This window comes from Hevea brasiliensis, chromosome 1 (assembly GCF_030052815.1).
Source record: "Hevea brasiliensis isolate MT/VB/25A 57/8 chromosome 1, ASM3005281v1, whole genome shotgun sequence".
Taxonomy (NCBI): domain Eukaryota; kingdom Viridiplantae; phylum Streptophyta; class Magnoliopsida; order Malpighiales; family Euphorbiaceae; genus Hevea; species Hevea brasiliensis.
The window spans coordinates 122,196,726-122,209,114 of NC_079493.1; the positions used below are offsets into that span (position 1 = coordinate 122,196,726).

A 12,389-nucleotide genomic window follows, 5' to 3' on the forward strand; every position below is an offset into this window, starting at 1 on the left:
GAATTTGCTGATGATCTGCAAATGCGATTTCCTGATTTCTTCCTTGAGGATAAGGTTCTTAATGGGGAGGGTATTGATACGAGCTAACATGAAACGATAGCGTATGAAATTAATAAAATGGGGCATTGAGAAAGAAGAGTTAAATGAAGCTAGGTTTGGTTCAATAAAAGGGGCAGAGGCGAGAAGAATAAGAAGAATATACAGATGGCAGTAAGGAATTGGCAGAGTTGTTAGAGTCTGTTATAAAGTTGTTGTAATTGAATTGTTGTTAGTTGTACCTATTATAAATGGTCAGCTCTTCTTGTAATTGTTCTCTCATGAAATGAAATTACAACTCTTGATTCTCTTATTCTAATTTTGTCTTTCCTCTTTTTTCTTTCTTCTCTCTGTTTTGTAACTGCTTCTTCTCTAATCTTCATTCTTAATCTTGATTCATATCAAAGAGTTGCCTTACGTCGACGGGCCCGTCCCTAGGACCAACATTGTTGGACAGTCTTCACAGCCAATGAGTCTCCCACTGAACAAAAGATCCCTTCTTCCATAAAATGGCACACACATGGCTCCTTATATTTGATTAAGCCTTTTGACTTTTGAGCAAATTTAATGTACAATTAATGGTATAAAAGTACCCAAACAGAAGCATGGTTTGATTCATACAATCGACTGCGTATAGAAATCAAGGATTTTACCAAAGACAAGAAATTCTACTCATATTTTGACACGACGAAATCGAAAAAATTATGTTGCGAATGTGAAGACGATAATGGGTAGTCAAGAAATTGCAAGATTTGATAGATAACTGGGCTGTTCTTCATGCTCGCAAATATTTCAGTCCGCCTCGTCAAGTGTTGACATCACTTTGCAAGTAGTTTTCTCTGTACCATATATCTATACTTCAGCTCTGATAATAGGTAAGCAGATTGTGTTTTGTAATAAGTTACCAAACTCAGGTAAATTTTAATAACTATCCCTGAACTTATATGGTTGTAACACTACAATCCTTAAATTTTAAAACGTAACATGAAACCTCCTAAACTTTAAAATTTTAAACAGTAAAATCCCTCTAACTTTCATTTACTGATTTTTCAGTTGAAACTAATGTGAACAGCTTTCGCATGGCTCTTAATCAACATTTCCCTCTCCTCTCTTATTCAAATTGTAAAATTATTCTCCCTATACCTGAAAAATCATTCTATTTACAGTGAGAAAAAATATTATACTTAAGAAAGAAAAGAGAAATATTGATTAAGCTCCAAGCTCGAACTATTCAGGTCAGCATCTAACTGAAAAATCGACAATTACAGATTAAAGGGATTTTACTGTGCAAAATTTGAAAGTTGAAGGGATTTTATGTTACATTTTTAAATTGAAGGACTATAATGTTATACTAGATAAATTCAGGGACCATTGTCAAAATTTATCCCTACCAAACTCTCTCTTACAAAGCAGTACAACCCTTCTTTAGCTACATCATTACTTCTCACATTACATCAAAATTTTTCTGCTCATGTAAAAATTGTATACAAAATCAGTAGTGGGGAAGAAGACAAAAAGAGGTAGACAACCACAAGTATATTATATTACCACTTAATTGGAATATCACTATCTGAGAATATCACTATCTGAGTGCCACTGTGCATACGTAACCACAAGATTACAAGGGCTTAAGTGGGGAATAAGGCCAAACAGAAGGAGCTCAAATAAGTGGGGATTGAAGAGGAGCTTGCTCAGTATCTATCGTCCTTGGACAAGACCGCTGAATACTTGGCTGTTTCCTGCCAGAGTTGCTTCCCACTCAATGGAGGATAAAAGGATCTGTGACAGTGAAATCACAACTTGCTTCATGTCAGGCCGTACGATGGAATCCTCATCCACACATTGTTTTGCAAGCATGGCCATCTAAGCATTGGCATCCACCAACAAAAAAATTAAAAAGTTAATAGAAAAATATCACTTGGATACGCAATTTCGAAATATCCATGACATTTAAAGCAACAGTAACCAATGCTGGGTTTTATATGCAGTCACATCCACAAATATAAACGCTTTTTTCACAAAAATGTTACCTCTATATATTGTGATTCTGTTTTTTAACTAATAAAGAGCGAGCGAGCGAGCGAGCGAGAGAGAGAGAGAGAGAGAGAGAGAGGTAGATGTTAAGATTTTGATGATGTAGTAAGACCTAGATGATTATCCCTGCCTTGGTAGCTTATGATTTATGTGCATCCCTGGTCACGTATAATTTCTCTCCAATATCACTCTACCTATTGACATAATTTAAGTATATCCATGCCTGAGCTGACAACGAATCAATCCCAATGAACAAATTAATGCAATTCATAAATAAACATAGAAGCAACACTTCCTCTTTGAATGTGAGGCTGATACCATATGAGGCAGCCACAGCAAAGAGTTTCTAGCAAAGAATTTCATTCAACATACCAAGGGAGGAGCATAGAGGTAACTTAAGCTTGTTCTAATGGAATGCTTTATCATCAAAAGAATGAGAGTGAGTTATAGCATTTCACATTTTATTTGTCCAGGTCTTCTTTTCTAGATTATTTTTTGATTCAGCAATGATGACTGTGAATGGATCAACAAAAATGAAGAAACTGGGGTACAAAATGTATTTAATTAAAGCAGGGACCAAATTAAAGAAAAGAAGTTCCAAGTTCAAGCCATTATATTTAAATGCAACAGCAGTGTACAGGTGAATTTCAGCTAGGATTTACTAGCTTATTTTTGTATATTGTGGTTCCATTTCCCATGGTGCACAAGGAGAAGAACATCTCTTTTTTTATTCAGATTAACTATTTCAATGTAATTTCAAATCAACTATTATAAGAACTACATAGGCCTTTTGCCTTTTATTTCATCTCTCTGGACGATCAGATTTTAGCAACTGAAGTAATGTAACAATTGAGCCCTTTTTCCCTAGAAAGACTCCAAGCTAATCTGCAGTAACATTTAAAACATGAGCAAAGGTGAAAGAAATGTACCTTGAATACACAATCATGAGGATATAAATCCATCAGATTAGGATCGATGTGATCTTTCAAACCTGACATGCTCATGGAGTCGGGCGAGCTCTGAAGAGCTGCTAGCATCTGTAATTTTTGAAGCACTAGGGACATCAGAAGGATATAACATATTTGCAACACAATGACAAAATATTAATTCATTCAGGGAAATTAGACATAACCAGAACATATAATGAACATTCACAAGCTACCAAGGCACAGTACACACATATATTATTTATCACCTCAAATACCTTTCAACTTCATCCATTTACCTAAAATGAAGACCCTAACTTTGGGAAGCTATAAAACCTTTCAACCTATCAGTCTACACTCCATATGTTGTTTAATAAAATTTATTCAATCAATAACCTCTAATGATAAATTGCAATATGGATTATTAGAAACTTAATTCCACAGGCTGCCCTACTCATCACTGAGAAAGAAATGGGAGATGTAAAATTCTGTAAGAGCAAATAGAGTCACCTCCTTCAACAATGATGCAAAAAGCATAACAAACACTCTCCATAGAATTTGGGAATTGGGACCACTACTCCTAACTTTTTTTTTTGGGCTACAATTATATCCAGGCATGAAAGTTATCACAAAAACATTATATTGTCAGGAATTTTTCAATGAGTCTACTAGAGTCGGTTCTGCCTTCAACTTTAACATGGTGTACAAGTCCAAATTACAAAGATTCAAGTCAAAAACAGGGTTAGGAGTAATATCTGAATCGTGGTTTTTTGTGGCCCTCATGTATTATAAAGCAATATTTGAGCAATAAAGGAGCTTACAACGGATGCCAGTGATCGTCTTTCAGGATTTTTGGTAACTGCACCTTCAGTTTGTATTATGGCTTCCTTCCCAGATATGATCTCAAAAAGAACAACACCAAATGCATACACGTCACTTTTCGCTGTAGCAAGACCATCACTCAAATATCTGCAATGAACCAATGCTAGAAGTTGAGATTAGTTGGACTTTTTATAGACCACAGTGGCTGAATAAAAGTATATTTGCTTACTCTGGAGCCAGATAACCAAATGTACCAACAACTTTTGTTGCTGTTGCTTCTCCCTCACCCTTTTTTCCAACAAGTTTTGCCAATCCAAAATCCGAAATCTAAATGCAAAAGACATTGTGAGATGAACCATTGTATATTAGATTACAGGATAAAATATGATATGTCAAAACCTTAGCCCTGAATGAACCATCAAGTAAGACATTGCCCGTCTTGATATCCCGGTGAACATAGCGTGTTTTAGTGTGTTCATGGATATATTCCAGACCTCTAGCCGCATCAAGTGCAATCTGGACCCTGATGATCCACGAAAGTGATGTATGACCTTCAAGCAAATATCATTTGCAACATTTAGTATCACACACACTAGTCATGGTTACACAAACCATAATGGCTTGTGGGTCCAAGCAACAAGCACTTCACTGTCGAATAAATGCCACTAGTTGGAATATTGAATATGATGGACAAGGGACCAAGATATATATATATATATAAAGAGAACCATTTTCCATCCTTTAAAAGTAGTTAACCACGCTATACTGCAGGCTACAGTAATTTGAATACTTCTCAACATGATCACCTGTTCTTCTTTTCAATGTCAACAAAATCATTTCATATTATTATCACACCAACTTGTTATCAACATTAGGCAAAATCTGTCACCAAATGTTGTATTTGAGTAATACATTTCTTGATACAAATTATAACATCAACACTCATTCACTCCCAACCATTTTATATTCATAGAATCATAATGCAGACTAAAATGTAAGTTCATTTTAAGATGTCTTCCCAAACTTCTTTTATCTCTGTCAAAAGCATATTGTTATATATCACTCCCCCAACTACTCACAATTGACTTCTTTAAAATTTATTCAGAACAATCAACAAACAAGCTTACGAAATACAAACCATCCAAAACAAGTAACACTGCAACAACAACTAGACCACACATACAACCATGAGCACTTTATTGTAAGCATAAACAAAGATTTTACAAGCAACTTACCCTTATTCTGAGGATCATGCAAATGGTTTTTAAGTGAACCCTTTTGGGCATATTCATAAATTAGGAAGAGCTCATCATCACTGGCTGCATAGCCAATCAATTCTACCTTGACAAAATTAAACCAACACCAGAGTCAAATCTTAAAAAATTTGAAACCAACAGAATTGAAAACTAATAGAACCACTGGCAAATATTCAGTTTACAAAGAGCATTACCAGATTTGTATGGTGGACTTTGCACAAGACTTTCATCTCTGCCATAAATTCTTTAGTTTTTGTAGCAGTCATTCTCTTAACAGCAACCTCCTGAAAAGATTTTTTTTAGTTTTTTGAGTGACATTGTAAATTGGTATGCATAATGATATAAAACTTTGAAACAAAGGAAACAGTTAGAAACCTGGTCATGAAGGTGGCCATAATATACTGAACCATATGTTCCATGCCCAATAAGACTTGAATCAGAGAATCCATCAGTTGCAAAAATAATTTCTTCATACGTGAAAACCACAGGCTTCTCCACATCAAGCATATCAGTTCCGAGAGCTGTAAATAAGAATGTAAAATCATACATCTAAAGCTTGAAATTGGCAGAAGAAGCATTTTACTGACACCAAAAATTTGAAAAAGCAATGATTAATACTGAAACTCCCAGACCTAAAGCCCTATCAGAATCTCCTAACAAGTTTCATAAAACCTTTAGGTATAGTGATGTGGTAGCTGCTAGACTCTCCATTTGTTTGCTTCCAATCTCCAGATTTGCCAGTCATATACCTTCCTGAAGCACAACAGAAACTTGGCTTGCGAAGAATATGAAACTTATGAGAAATCTTGCCATCAGGGTCTTTAGCATGATCTCCTCGAGCTTTTGAAAAGCAGCTAGAGGACTTCAAGCATACACAAATAACTATACAAAATACAATCAGTGGAAGACCAATCCCAAGACCCCCTATGATCCATCCATATGGTACATGAGCCTTCTGCTTTGGTGGATTTTCTGCAAACATAAGGCATTCAGGTTATAATATAGCATATAAGAAGTGACACTGGAGATTAAACAAAAGAACTGTTGAAAATTGGAAAAAGCAAGGATAAACGAGGTAAGAATCATAATCATAAGCTCAGGGGCCAAAATGATGTCCATAGAATTTAAACCAAGATTTCAATATTATTTACAGCTCAAAAGGGAAATTAGAATGAAGTTTACTGTCAATGTGCCTAATTTCATTTATCTCTCAACAAATTAGAATTACTTTAGATCAAAAGGGAGATATGCATTTGTCAACATAAAAGACAACCAGTAAACTAATAGGAATTGCAAGTTGGCATTTGTCATCTATTTGTAATCAATAAAAACAATTAATTTCGTTCTTTACCGGGCCGTAGTGAAGTTAATTCTCTTCATCCCAAAGATATGCCAAGCATAGTGAACTAGCAAGTTTCTTGCTATAATTTCACTCGTATAAGCTCCAATTATTACACTAACAATTTTTTTTTTCTTTTCAAAGTTGCCAGGACACTTGTCATTATCTTATATAAAACCAGTGAAATACGCAACAATGCGAAAGCTCAATCTCTCTGTGAGTGTGTGCACAGTTGTATGTATTTGTAAAGAGGCATAACGAATTACACAACATCACAGGGGTACAAAGCCATACCTGAGTAACTGTCAAAAGAAGGTTCAGGAACTGGAGTGGGACTAGGAGGAATGTCATTCTCCACAGGATAAGGCTCACCAGGAACTGGGGAAGAGAAGAAGAAGAAGAAGAAAAGAAGGGAGAGATTAATAAGAAAATATCCACCTGATATATTTTTACAAAAATGACTGGAAAATGAAGTTCAGTTGTAGAGACATATGGTTTACTAAAAGAACACAAAAAAGTGGAAAGGACGTGAGGAATATTAAAGTTCAGTTAATTACATTGTAGCACTTCTTATTGCAAACTATAAATTAACTGAAACCTTCCTTCTGATAGTCCATCCAGAAAGAAAGAAGTTTGTGTTCAGTTAAATAAGATTAATGCATAAACTATAATATTAGTCCAGTTATCCATTTGTGAACTGAAGTTTATACTGCAGAAACTTCAACATCAAAATCAAACATTGAGAGATGATCATTGCATTATATAACTCAGCCATTTATTCAAAATATTACTTCCAAAAAATATACGTTGAATATATGCTACTTGCAATGATCAGATAAGAAAATTAAGATTGCCTATCAGAGCAAACTCAAGCCCAAAACTTATCAGCATATGCACCTCAATAGGAGATTGCAGAATCGAGTAAGCTAAAATTTTGGGTTGAGGAAATGCTTTAGACCTCTACATGTATGCTCAGTAATCAAATTCAAAAGCTATTTCGACTAAAATAAAGCCAAGAATCACATTCAATGAACCATGTTTCTGCTTCCTGACCATCACTCAAACCAGTCTCAACATTTTCAAAATCACATAGCAGTGGCATTCCAACTTCACAAATAAAAAGGGCGTTCCTGGTGGGACGCTGCCACTCTTTGCCGAGGGTTCGAGGTCCAACTTCACAAATACGAAAGCTAAATTCGCCAAACAACTTTTCTTACGTGTTTAACCAAACTTCTTATCCATTTCTCAAAAGCAAACAAATTAACAACTCAAAAAGGCACGGCATCACACATACACATACCAAAAATAAAAGTTAAAAGCTACTTCAAATCTTAAACTTATATGCACATTTCCATAATTAAACAACTTACCTAAAACCCATTTAAAATTGCCCATCAGGAGTCCCATAAGAAAAAAAGATAAAATTGCAGCACAAGACTAACCTGAATTCAAGGGAATATAATACAGAGCCCCAACAGTAACATTATCGGGATTTCCTATCCCATTTACCGCCTCAATACTACCCATACTAACCCCAAATCGACTTGAAAGTGACTCCACAGTATCTCCTTCGCCCATCACATAACTCATCAAGTAATTCCACAACCCATTTGAACACCCACAAAACAACCTCAACGAAATCACCGCACCGACCTTGGCTAATCTAGTAGTGTTAGGCATGAAAGCAAGCCCATCATAAGCGTCGATCACAATGTCATACACATGACCTTCACTGGATTTCACTGTATATGTAGTGTTAGAGGCATAAACTTTGGTTGTGGATAAGCAAGAGCAATTCTTCTTGATGAATATGTATCCGTGACCATTGCCTTCTATGGCTACATCTTGGGGTAATACATCGAACATGCTTTGGATCACTGCTAGAGTCTGGTTCTCTTGGGGTTTAAAGGCCAAAAAAGATGTGCATAGGCGTGTGGTGTCCGTACAATTCAAGGGCTGTGTAGAATATGAGTGTGCAGACAAGATTTGAAGAGAAAGAAAGCATATTAGAGGAACGAGACAATACTTTGTACTTGACATTTGTGTATGCAATAACAGTGGTAAGGCAAGAAGCTTCAATATTCGAAATTGAAGAAGATAGTTAAAAAAAAAAAAATTAAGAAATGTGGAAAGAGAGGTTCAATATTTGCATGTTGAATCTTGATGATGAACCTTGATGAAGAGGATAAATTTGATAAAGAATAAGTCAGCTAAATTTAGTGAAGTACATTGACTCAAGCTGACAACTTAGCATAAAACAGTCAAAGAAAACATGGGTTTGGCACCAAACAAATGATAAAGAAGTTGGAATGGATCTACAGTAAGTATTATCCTTTTTCATTTTCAAGAATTCAAAGTAATGAGGAAAAAAAAAGACGGGTTTGGAAAAAAAAAAAAAAAAACTTGGGAGAAATGGTGAGTTTTGCTCAACTGGGCAGGAGATGGGTTTTGAGCAGAAGAAAGAAGCAGAGAGCCAGAAGTGAGGGGCCTGCAAACACAGCATTCTTTATTTGGTTTGGTTTTGTTCTGTTTTCCTCATTGAGCTTTTCTCTCTCTTAATTGTCTGTTGCTGTAAGCGACTTTTTTTTCACTGTAAGCGACTTTCAGGTGAAGAGATCAGACTCCTTGATTTTTTTTTTTTTCATATGACTAAACCACCCTCTCAATATTTTTTTCATTTAAAAAAAAATCTCAAAATTGATAATTTTCTCCAATGTTCATTATATGTCATGAAATCTCAATTTAATAAATGTTATTTTTTTTATATAATTTTAATGTGAAAGCTTTGATTTTTGAGATTTTTTATTTAAGAAAACTTGTTGCATAAAATCGCAGTAAATGCCAATTTTCATTTCTTTTTCATAAATAAAACTTGAAAACGACCTCATTAGGGCAAATTCACAAGGAAGGAAAAGGAAATTGATAATTAATACAAGAAATGGAGGGTAAAATGGGAAATGAGAAAAACAAGTGATGGTTAGCAGAGCAATGCAAAATTGCAAAAGGTCGTGGACTGGAGCCTTGGAGAGGTGTTGGAAAAAGCTTGGGCACAAATAACAAAGACCAGGATTCATTGAGAGAGACAGTTGGTTGGGTCCCACTTTTTTCTTAACCGCGCCAAATTTCTCAATTAATCGCCGATAATTTCACCGTTTTAATGGTCACTCTGCGTAAACTTACCTTTGAGTCCTTTTACATATTTTTTTTTATTTTTGTTCGCATTTCGAATGTGTACAACCATCTAATTTAAAATCGATATATTATTTAAAATTATAGTAAACCTAGCAAAAAAATTATGATAGGTTGTATTTATAAATATACTGATATAGTTAACACCATCTCTTCTTTAGTTTGAAATATTTAAATTCAATTATACTTATTTGGTGATCTGAAAATCTTAAATAATATTATATAATATTTTAATTTTAATTAATTAAATATATAAATTAATTTATATACTTTAATAAAGGTAAAAAATTTTTAACTTTTACTTTCATTTTAGGAAAAAAAATATGTGAAGCTTTCTCTTGTCAAAATTCCAAATCAGCGTGCTAAACATGACGGAAGGCAGATTAAGGGGAGAATCTTCAAAAATATATCCTCCATTCCATATTATATTTAATTAATATGATAATATTTGGAAATTAAATGATAATTTTATATTAATATATTTGACCAAACGTATCAAGTCAACAATAGATGAGGCAATGTCAATGCCACACAGCTTGGCGATTAATTGGAGAGCGAAAGAAAATCGGAGAGGAGAGGTTTAGGCCCACGCGTGGACAGGCGACAACTGTAAGAATCTATTTGCCTAGTCATGAGACAGAGAGATCAAACCTCGACTAAACGCCAAACAAAGTACAATATTAAATAAGATTTGTCCAAATTACGGTCTTATTTGATCGAAACTAATTTGGATAGGAAAGTATAAAAATTTATTTTATTTAATTGATATTTTACTTTAATTTTTTACAAAGTTAAAAAAAAAATATATATATATATATATATATTTTACTTTCTCCTTAGAATAAAATACTTTTTTTAAAGTGAATTCCAATAGAAGCAAAGAATTTGAAGTAAATAAGACCTAAATAAAAGTTAATTTAAATATAATAAAAATTATAATTTAAATTTTTATATAATTTTTATGAAAAATAAATTATTTTTGATTACTTACAATGCAAATCAATTATTTCAAATATCTATTACAGAATATTAATTTTTATTTATTTTTTTTTATTAAAGTCAAATTTTAAGGCATGTATGTAATTTGATATCACAATTTCATTTTAAATTTATTTTTTTTTAACTGCAAAAAATAAAAATTCTCTAGATGATTATAGTCTCTTAATTTCAAGGCCCTCATTTTGTGATTAAATTTGGATTTCTTAAAATTATTACTAATAACTAACATGGAATTTTAATTGGTCCACAAAAACAAATGAGATCCTTTTTAATTTTGAATCCCAAATAAAGCTTGTCTACTGCACCCATAAATATAATGAAGTCGTCACCTTAATTATAAAAATATTTTCTCCGTTGCATTTGAATTTTTTTTAGTTATTTGTTATATTTAAAAAATTAATAAGTATTAATTATTTTTTTAATTTTTATTTTATTAAATATAATAGTTGAAATGAATGATAATTTAATTAATTATTAATATATTTTTATAAAAATAAAATTATTTAATTATTATTGGACAGAAGATGACAAATTAGGATGATGAGGTAATTACATTTTTTCCTAATCACGTTCTCCAATGTGTATGTCCACGCCACGCCAAGCCAAAATCATTGATTGCCTAACTAATCACCAATTAATTTTTACATTTATTTATTTAATTTAATTAATATTAACGTTTTCAACAAATTAAAAACTTCCATAATATAATTTTAGTTTCAATTATATATAAAAAAAAAATAGAGAATGCATTACTTTATCAATTGAGCTAATTCGAATGCCTTAATTGCAGTTTTTATGATTTGGTATTGCTAAGGAACAAATTTGATGGAAGTTTAACACGTCTCTATGCACATAAATTTTTAACGCTGAATTATATGTGGGTAATTTATTTTTTATGTAGTTCAATCTCAATTGCTTGGGGCATTCAATCATTTATATTACAGTGTGTCAAAGTCAAAGATACAAAGGAATGTTATAATTATTTTTAAAATTATGAAATATTGATTTGAATCTAATAATTTGATATTATATTTGATAGAATGTAATGTAATATAATTAAAATTATAATATAATTATATATTATATTATTATATTTAGTTGTAAAATAATAATAATAATAGAATATAATGATAAATTTTATTTTAATATTTAATTTATTTATAGTATTAATAATAATTAGTAATTGTTATAATGATCAGTAGTCAAGTGATAGTAGTAACTAAGTGATAGCAGTGGTGATGGTAATAGCAATAATTATATAGTAATGGTAATGATAGAGGTGACAATAATTAAGTAGTAATATCAATAATCAAAGTAACGGTGATAGTAATAGTGATTATAAAGTAGATATAGTTGTGGTAATAACAGCGATGGCTAAGCAACGTTAATAATGATAGTGTTGAAAATAAATAAAAAAATAATAATCACGATTACATCTATTTTTATATATAATACTTATTACATTATTTTAAATCTAATTAATTATATTATGTAAATATTATTTTATTATATTAATTTTTTTTACATCATTAAATAATATAATTAAATATACAATATTACATCATGCCAAAACATAATAAAAGGAAAAAAATAATATGAAAATAAAAAGTAAAGCCAAGGATAGAAAGTAACAATAGTCTGCCTTAATGCTTCATAGTTAATACCAAATAAACCTAATTAATTAAAGATAAAAAGCTAGACAATATTAGGAAAGCCTAGCAAGGAAATTGGGACCATATTTTTGACATCATGTGCATGTGAATTTAGATGGAGAGGTTTAATCATGTG

At 32.2% G+C, this 12,389-nt stretch overlaps 1 protein-coding gene across 1 annotated transcript; it reads right to left on the bottom strand.

Annotated features, from left to right (window-relative positions):
- Positions 1-1,557: 1,557 nt before the first annotated feature.
- On the bottom strand, positions 1,558-8,972 carry LOC110638888 (lysM domain receptor-like kinase 3). Its single transcript, XM_021789606.2, has 11 exons — positions 7,856-8,972; positions 6,708-6,791; positions 5,747-6,046; positions 5,450-5,595; positions 5,269-5,358; positions 5,054-5,159; positions 4,218-4,369; positions 4,048-4,145; positions 3,818-3,965; positions 3,000-3,107; positions 1,558-1,899 (listed from the first exon to the last, which is right to left on the bottom strand). Exons 1-11 carry the CDS (start codon positions 8,451-8,453, stop codon positions 1,735-1,737), a joined length of 1,995 nt encoding a protein of 664 aa, XP_021645298.2. The 5' UTR covers positions 8,454-8,972; the 3' UTR covers positions 1,558-1,734.
- Positions 8,973-12,389: the final 3,417 nt, after the last annotated feature.

What these genes read in the sequence shown, in the direction of transcription:
- LOC110638888 (XM_021789606.2), bottom strand. Translation starts at nt 8,453, where the DNA reads ATGTCAAGTACAAAGTATTGTCTCGTTCCTCTAATATGCTTTCTTTCT. An exon ending in ATGGTTCATTCAGGGCTAAG is followed by an intron (nt 4,146 to 4,217) that starts GTTTTGACATAT and finishes TTTTGCATTTAG; the next exon opens with ATTTCGGATTTTGGATTGGC. An exon ending in TTTGGTTATCTGGCTCCAGA is followed by an intron (nt 3,966 to 4,047) that starts GTAAGCAAATAT and finishes GGTTCATTGCAG; the next exon opens with ATATTTGAGTGATGGTCTTG.